Raw genomic sequence first — 9,381 nt, 5'->3', positions numbered from 1 at the left:
GGAATCACATGGACCCGTCCATTTCATTCCATTTGTGCACTCTCAGTGTTACAGACCCATAAGGGTCCATTTGGTTCCAAACTCCCTCAAGGACCCCACACACACAGTGAACAGTGAGCACCCTTCCCCCCGGGGGGTGCATACATTTGTTAGACATACTAACAGTCCGGCAGGCATCAGTCCGACAACACCGCCGCTCCCGACATGTGCAGCTGGTTACAACTAACCCGTGGACGGGTTAAAACTCTTCCTACTTCCGGGCCTCTTCCGACTTCCTTCACGGGTGTTACCGATTATACTGATGTAAGGCCCTGTTCCATTCTGGTCAAACAGAATCAGGGTGCTCCTATTGTGCATGTTGTTGTTGGCTCACTGGAAACACTCTGCCACACCAGGGGGTCTCAAAGTGTCCCTGAGTGGGTTCCAAATGGCCCAGTACGGGTGTGTAACCCTGAGGCCTCATACACACATTTTCTGTGTTCTGTCTGTGTTTAATGGCCGCCACAGTGCATTTCCAATGGGAGTCACATGGTTTGACCAATTACATTTGTGTTTGATGGCTGTGTTCTGCCCATTCTGCCCAAACCTGACCTCTAAATGCATAATCCCAACCTGAATGTTTTACTAATTGTACTAAATACTAACTAAATAACTAACCTTGTGAGGACCAGGAAAATGTTTCTCACACTATACTTGTGGGGACATTTGGCCCTCACAAGTACACACAAGCACATGTGACACACACACACACACGCACGCACGCACGCATGCACGCACGCACGCACACAAGCACGCACGCACACACACACACACACACACACACACACACACACACACACACACACACACACACACACACACACACGCACACACACGCACATACGCATATATGCTCTCACATATTTATACACAGATGGTCCAACAGCCCAGTCTTGTTTTGAATGTAAACTAGTTCTTGCCACTTTATGGAAATGCTGAGACAGACGCACGGCGGCGGCGTAGCCTACTTCCTTTGTAGATTGTTTACCGTCGTCGTGTTGGTGTCACGCTATATGCCAGCCAGAGCCAGGTCCCAGATGGGGAAACTCCAGTAGTACTTGTTCTTGGAGGATTCGAACATGCATGTGTGTGTGGAATGACCTTGCTGTGTTCACCAGATTCCAGTAACATTGGCTGCCACCAAGTGGCCAAGCCCTGAACTACACCTTCAGGGTTAAGCAGCAGTTTGGAATAAGTCAGGGCCAGGGATAGGCCTATGAGCATGTCATCAGTAACTAATGTAACATCTTTTATCTTGTGTGTTGAATCGCATTTCTTTCTATTATTGAGACAGTATACGCCTAGTAAGGAAACAGAGACAACAGCGAGCACTGAGTGGTTTCCAACCCCATTCACATAGAACCTCTAGTTTTGCTGGTTTTCTATCTAAGTCCAAAAAGACCATGTATAGACTGAAAAGCAAACCAGGTGATTACAATAAAAGACTCATAACTGTCTCTTTTCCAGATTTGAAACATGACGACACCTTCCTACTTTATATGCGTATATACAGTACGTATGCTGTGCCAATCACATTAAGCTATGAGAAAGTTTAAAGAAACTAACGCGAAAAAGGAGATGTTTATGTCACCTTCTGGAAAAGGGAACCGATGACAAAGTAAAAAAGAAAGACATCCTATCTGGCTTTCACTTCCCTTTTCTTCTTTAGGAGACCGGAAGTAGGTTGGAGTCTATTCATGCCAATGGTTGAGTGAACCTGAACACAGCTTCTGAGCGAGTTTAGCCTGATGTTCACACAATCGTCACCACAACCCAATCCAGCCACACAATCTTCTCGAAGATTCTGGCAGTAAAATGGCATTTTTCACAGAGACAAATCAGGAGAAAATCTACTTTGTAATAAACCTTTCTCTGTCCCAGCAACAGACTCTTGCACGATCTATAGCACCAGTAAACACAGGACATTCGCGAGATCTGCCGTCAGACGGTGCCCACTTAGGACACCATTTTGTGTACCATTTTGCACATAGTGGTGAAGCGTTAGTCGGGCTATCTTCCTACATTAAGCATTTTTGCTGCAGTCTATCACCTACAATCCTTTTTAGAATTGTATTTGTATTAAACAGTACTTTCTGAGCTTTTTTGGCAAGCTGTTAATAAAGTATTCAATCAGTCAATCAATATCGTTCTGGTAGGATTGAAAACCAGCAGTACCACTACCAGCTACTGTAGGGGCCTTATGGCTTATGGCCCGGATTTGGGAACTAGACTGGTTTAGAGTAGTGGCGCTTGGGCATGGGGGGTCAGATCAACATGGAATGAATTCTGTACTTCCCATATAAGATCTGGGTCTTGAGTGTACAGGGTTTGATGAGGTCAGATCAACATACAGTATGGAATGTCAGAACAGGTGCTCCATACAGTATATAGAAATCTAAGGGTGGTAGCGGGGACATTCTCTTGACTGTACAGGGTTTGATGAGGTCAGATCAACATACAGTATGGAATGTCAGAACAGGTGTTACCAAACATTTTCAAAAATAGCCCACAGTGACTTTGTAGATTGGCTAATGTCGCTATTTTAGAAAATAGGTGAAAGTATGAAATTGGTTTAAGTGGTTCCACATTTTAAGAGTGATTCAATTATTTGGGAAGCTGAGTCATACACGAGTAAATGATTATATCTTAACCTCTAGTCTTTTAGTGAAGAGGACATGAGTTGCAATTCTACTTATGCTTTTTTCCATACACTTTCTACACCAAATCTCTTCGCCAAAAATAGCCGATCTCCAAGTTCACAACATGCTGCAACACATTGTACAGTACATCCGCTACTGCTGGGGTTCAAGTGGTTAATCATGGTCCCACGTGATATCTGGGCAGATATATCGTCTCTGTCGGGTGGAAATATCCATATGACCAAAAAAAACTGTTCAAATGTAAATATAGCAAAAGTAGCAGAACTTAAAAGCTCGAAGCTAGTGGATGTGCTACCTTTGATGCTGTAGTGTTACGCTGTAGTGTGGTTCATGTAGGGGCCGCGTTCATTTATGACAAAAACACAAACAGTTATGAATATGGAGATAATAGGTTTCTGCCCGGCACCATCGATGATATGATAAGAGTTAACTATAACATTTGCTCTGCGCTGAATGATGACGTGTGGTTTTTTTCTGCCCTGCAGATGTGCGCCAGCCGACACCCCGAGTGAAGAAGTGGTACTGACTCCAGATCAGTCATGATTCCCCATGAAGTCCATGGAGCTCCTTCTGAGGGTCGCAGTGACTCCTCCAACTCCTCTGACCTGAGACCTGGGCTCATCCACCGCCTGTGAGCACAGAAGGTGACCGGAACACTGGGAACGCTGGGCACCCAACTTGTTTTCTTAAATATTTGTTTATTTTATATTTTATATCGTTGCTGTTGTTCGGGCAGAAACCTCTGCCCGTGTTTTTTCGTTACATTTAAGGCCCGATATTTCTACAAATGCTACAAATTGCTACAAAACCGCTCGCCAGTGATAAACGAGATGGGTAAATTTAGGTCCAATAATGAAGTACCGTACAATAGTGTACACTTTACATTATTTCTGACCATTTTCAAAACCATAGATTTATTCTTTATTTATTTTTTACATTTAGTCGAATAATTGCCAATCGTTGTGGTCCCCACAGGGTTTAGGTGCCCACTGGACCTCTATCCACACAGAAGTACTCCAAGGCCCCCTCTAACACCACCCCCCCCTGAGAAAGAGAGAAAGAGAGAGAGACACCCACGCACATTAAGAGGCACGAGAGACAAACTATTAGCAGTGGTGGAAAGTAAGTACATTTACCCAAGTACTGTACTTAAGTATAACTGAGTTACTTTTTTCTTGTACCTTTTAGCCTACTCTTATTTTATTATTTGCCAGTTTAGATTGTTAATATAAAACATACATTAACTTTAATTTCACCCATTTTCTTTTTTTCTTTTTTAATAACTTTATTTATAAGATTTTCAGTTGTTGTAGACAAACAACCCCACATATACCCCACCCTCCCCGGTTCCATCACAAAACAAAACAACAACAAAAAAAACAACAACAATAAAATAAAATAAACAGGTAGTAAAGGATAAATGAATGAAATAAATACAATAAAATAGAATTTGCCTTTTACTAGATTAAGGGGCTACACAGTGAACCAAATTACATGTAGGAAAACACTTAGGACACATCATCAAAAGACAGTGAATCAGAAGACAGTGAAAGGAATTTCACCCATTTTTACCCTTTTCCTTCTTTTGTTGCACAAACAATAGCTGATCTACATGCTCACATTTCGTCGCAATGCAATGTTTTGTGATCTTGTAGATCTGCAATCTGAAAAAGTGTAACATTTAGGGGAAAAAAGGGGGAAAAATGTGAAATGGGACAATAATGAGTATTTTTACTGTGGTATTTGAAGTCCATGTTGATGCCAGTTCTTTTGCACTTTAATCAAGTAAATCATTGAATACAGGCCGGACTTTATTAAGTGTTTTTATCATTATAGTATTTCTACATTTACACAAAAACTAATCCAAGTGCTTCTTCCACCAGGATACTGATAACTCACACCAGCAGCATGAAGTCCAACCAGGAACGGAGTAATGGCTGCCTGCCCCCGAAGAAGCGAGAGATCCTGGCTCTGGAGCAGAAGCCGCTGGTGGTGGCTGCTGCGTCACCGGCAGCATCAGTGGTGGTGGCTAACGACAGCCCCCACACAGAGAACCTGGCCTGGCTGGCCAGCGTCGCCAGCGAACGCTGCAGGTCCAGGGACGCCGAGATCCTCCGGTGTCCCGTCCCGGCCCCCTACTATTCCTCCTGCACTTCCTCGCTCTCCTCTTCATCTGTCGCCCAGCCCTCGCCTGTTGTCCATTCGTCCGCTGTGTTGCCCCTGGCGTCTCTCCCGGCGGTCTACCCGCAGCAGGCCGGGACCATCCAGTATGCGCAGTTGGCTCCAAACGTTCAGTTCATCAGCTCCGGGCCGTACACCGGCTACATCTCCTCCCACATCATCCCCGCCTCCGTCCCCAACAGCTCTGGTGACGGCTACACCGCCACCTTCGTCTCCTCGGCCTCCAAGGTGGAGCAACAACAGCAGCAGCAGTTCCAGATAGGCTTGTCCCCCGCGGACCTGGCTGCCGTCTCCATGTCCACCTCCTCCACCCAGGTCACCAGCACCAACCACCAGTACATCCACCTGGACGGCAGCACCCCTCTGACGGTCAGCTCCCCCACGGCTCACCTCCCCCAGCTGCAGCTCCACACCCATCATCCCACCACCATCCTTCCCCACACCCTCACGCTCGCTCCCTCCCAGCTGGTGGTGCAGTATGCGGACAGCCTGGTGGGCAAGAAGGCGGAGGGCTCCGGCAAGGCGCTGCTGAACGGGGAGGTGGAGCTGGTCAAACAGTGCAAAGCTTCAGGTCAGCAGCAGGTGCAGAGCTACGAGGCCCGGCACATCCTTCTGCCGGCGGAGTACGCCGGCCAGAACCCCTCTGGGATCCAGACCACGTCCTTGGTGCTGCTGGCTCAGCCCAACAGCGGCCATGAACTGGAGCCCCCCCATGGGCCAGGCCACAACAAGATCTCCCTGCTGCAGACCGAGAAGGGCGGCATCTGCCTGGGCAAGCCGGTGGTGTCCAGGGCCTCGTCGTTCTCCCTCTCCTCTGGCGAGGCGCTGAAGCCCCCCGGCCCGCACGCTGTCATCCAGACCCACCCAGAGGACCTGCCTGTCAGCCTGTACTCCTCCACCCAGCCGCCCATCATCGGCTACATCACCAGCACGGGACACCACCAGCACGCTGTCAGCTACCACGCCACGCTGCCCCAGCACCTGGTCATCCCCAGCGGGCAGTCCCTGCTCATACCGGTCAGCGGCACCTCCACCGTCAACCACACGGCGGCCCACAGCCACGGCCACGGCCCGGAAGGGGAACTCAGCCGTGCGGTCGGCCGCCTGGCAGCCAGCCCCGCCGCCCAGCATATCTCCACCGCCATGCCCCACGCCTACCTGGCCACGGCCCTGTCCAAGTGTGAGGTCCTGGGCTCCGAGCTCCCCCCGCAGCCTCATGTGGCCGCCGCGCAGGCTCACGCCCCGCCACTCGCCCTGTCCTCCTCCGACTTGCCGACGACGCGGCATCCGTCCCACGCCGCTGCCCCCCCTCCCCTGGCTGCCGCCGGCTCCGCTCAGCCCTCGGCCTCTCTCTCGTCCTCCGTCGCCGGCAATTCCTCCAATTCCACCTCGTCCCCCGTGGCCCTCCCTCCGTTCTTCATGCGCGGCTCCATCATCCAGCTGGCGGACGGGGAGCTGAAGCGCGTGGAGGACCTGAAGACGGAGGACTTCATCCAGAGCGCTGAGATCAGCAGCGAGCTGAAGATTGACTCCAGCACCGTGGAGAGGATCGACAGCGGGCAGACGCCCAACGCTGTGGTCATACAGTTTGCTGTAGGCGAGCTCAAAGCTCAGGTAAGAGGATCTACGTCACTTCTCAAAGAGCTGTTTTGCAGTGCCTTTGCATCAACATGGGATAGTATGGAACACAGGAAATATGATATAATCTGCAGCCTTTTACTTTTGGTTTAACAGTACACTAAGGTCACATTCTCTGAGGGGCGTTCTCATCATTATACATCATCATACATCATCTCATGAACAACTGAGTTTATGTGATTGGTTGGTTAAATTTAGGTAATATTTGGCAGAATATGCCACTTCATTTCTCCTTTAATTGTCAATGGCAAATATGTGTGGGGACAACATTTGCGTCATATTTGGCGGACATTTGACCTAATTTCTCCTTTCATGGCAAATATGAGACGTGTGGGGACAAAAATTACGTCATATTTGGCTGCATTTGACCTAATTTCTCCTTTCATTGTCAATGGCAAATATTGAGACGTGTGGGGACAAAAGCTGCATATAGGCCTCAAAAAACCGCTTGTCCGGAACTCACCTTCAATGAGAATGCTTGTTGTTTGTTAGCTGCACCCAATGATCAGATTTGATTGTATAATAATCACTGATTTGTGATCAATAATGAGACCCAGTTAGAGTATGATGTTCCATATAGTTGCACCCCTTGCCTATTCTAAGGCTGTACCTTTTCTTTGAGGGGTGCTAGCCCCTCCTATGTCCAGCTTTTGGTGTGTGTGTGTGTGTGTGTGTTTGTGTTTGTGTTTGTTTGTGTGTGTGTGTGTGTGTGTGTGTGTGTGTGTGTGTGTGTGTGTGTGTGTGTGTGTGTGTGTGTGTGTGTGTGTGTGTGTGTGTGTGTGTGTGTGTGTGCAAACGTTGTCCTACACAAACATTAACACTGACTGAGGTAAGGCCACCTACCACTACCACACAAGCTGACTTAAGGTCAAAAAGACAAAATTTTTCCTGCAATGTTATTGGCTAATGTCTCCAGAGGCTTTGACACCTCCCCCCCAGCGGGGTAGAGCCAGAGCCATAATAGAAGAGTTGCGATATTGAGGGGGCAGAAAACAGCACGGTCACGTGCGCGAGCCCATATAGACTCCAATGCATTCCATAAACTTCCGGTTGTCCCCATTCAATGTAGAAGGACTGGCCCCATGAAGTGAACGCAGTTTGGGTAACTCTGTCTTACTCTATGGCTCTGGGTAGAGCTTGAGAGAGGTGTGAAGTAAATGGTAAATGGTAAATGGTGCATTTATATAGCGCCTTTATCCAAGGCGCTTTACAGAGATTGTGCATTACATTCACCCATTCACACACACATTCATACACCGATGGCAGCGGAAACCATGCAAGGCACCAACTAGCACATCGGGAGCAATTAGGGGTTCAGTGTCTTGCTCAAGGACACTTCGACAGTAACTCTGGGGGAGCCCGGGTTCGAACTGGCAACCTCACGGTTACCATCCAGGCACTCTACCCCTGAGCCACCGCCGTGGGGGGAGGAAGGGCGACAGGAGTCATTTTGACCGAAAACGAATAGGCAGTGATGGTATAAGTATGCCTAAAATCATATTTAGAAAATGTTTCAGACATGGAGAAAAAAACCCATATGATTTTAATTGAATATTTAGGAAAAGTCATGGGAGGGGAACCTAATGAGAGCTTCACAGGCAAAGATAGTCAACTTCAAAATCTCAAAATGGGTCAGAAAGACCTCACAGACACTCAAGTGGTAAATGCCAGTGACAATGAATGGACAATGGACAAGTTTGTTGAAGACCAAAGTGAGGACGCAACTTGTAATTGGCTGGAATGAGTTGATGTATGATGATGTATGATGAAGAGCGCCCCTCACTTCACACAGGTGTGATTATTTTTTCTTGTTTGCTAGGCCCTCCGACATCTGGCTTTCACGTGTGACGTGATTTCTTTTCTCCCGGGGAAGTAGGCTGAATAGTAGGTGTTAATTGGTACTGCCCGACTCAATTCTAATAGGTGTTAATTGGCACTGCCCTAACGACTCAATTCTAATTGGTGTTAATTGGTACTGCCAACGACTCAATTCGGTTCAGTTAATTTGATTTCTACGATAGTGATGGTATATAATAGGATAGGTTAATGGGGCGAACACATGGGTACAGAGCTGCAGTGATCCTCTGTGGAGATAGGATAACCTTACTAGCCTGGTTAGTAGACCCCGCCCACTCGACTGAGCGCAGCTGGAGGCTCTCAGAGTCTGACAATCAGGCTAGAACTTTACAGGACAAGCGTCTCTGCAGCACTCCACCAGTCAGGCCTACTTAGTAGAGGGGCCAGATGAAAGAAAGGCACACAACACTTTTACCCCATTGAACATCTCTGGAGAGATCTGCAAATGGCTGTGCACCGACACAACCTGATGTAGCTCGAAAAGATCTGACAAGAAGAATGAGAGAAACTGACCCAAAATACGTGTGCCAAGTTGTAGCATCATACTCCAAAGGAATTTAGGCTCTAATTGCTGCCAGAGGTGCTATAACAAAGTGTTGAGTAAAGGGCGTGAATACTGAATACTTATGCACATGTGATTATTTCTAAAATAGCCCTTTGTCATTATGCAACATTGTGTGTAGAATTCAGAGCAAAAAAAGTTATTTAATCCATTTTGTAATAAAGCTGTAACAAAGCAAAATGTGGAAAAGATGAAGGGAGGTGAATACTTTCACAAGGCACTGTCTAGTTACACAGTACACTGCTAGCCCGTAGCACCACCCACATATAGAACACACACACACACTCCTAGCCCGTAGCACCACCCACATATAGAACACACACACACACTCCTAGCCCGTAGCACCACCCACATATAGAACACACACACACACACACACACACACTCCTAGCCCGTAGCACCACCCACATAGAACACACACACACACACACACACTCCTAGCCC

General features: G+C 47.6%; 1 protein-coding gene across 2 annotated transcripts in view; it reads left to right on the top strand.

The window, feature by feature from the left end:
* LOC310856383 (ataxin-1-like) overlaps nucleotides 1–9,381 on the top strand; it is a 38,036-nt gene that overhangs the window by 16,462 nt on the left and 12,193 nt on the right. The window contains exons 2-4 of one of the 2 annotated variants that reach the window (XM_083761786.1): nucleotides 3,185–3,343; nucleotides 3,682–3,821; nucleotides 4,583–6,494. In XM_083761786.1, the coding sequence (XP_083617912.1) occupies nucleotides 4,608–6,494 (1,887 nt within the window). In that variant the 5' untranslated portion in view covers nucleotides 3,185–3,343; nucleotides 3,682–3,821; nucleotides 4,583–4,607. Of the gene's footprint in view, nucleotides 1–3,184; nucleotides 3,344–3,674; nucleotides 3,822–4,582; nucleotides 6,495–9,381 lie in introns of both variants that reach the window. The other variant, XM_083761785.1, reaches the window with a different exon arrangement.

The sequence above is a fragment of the Protomyctophum parallelum genome (assembly GCF_964188405.1).
Source record: "Protomyctophum parallelum genome assembly, chromosome: 3".
NCBI lineage: Eukaryota > Metazoa > Chordata > Actinopteri > Myctophiformes > Myctophidae > Protomyctophum > Protomyctophum parallelum.
This window is presented reverse-complemented; position numbering and strand designations above follow the sequence as displayed.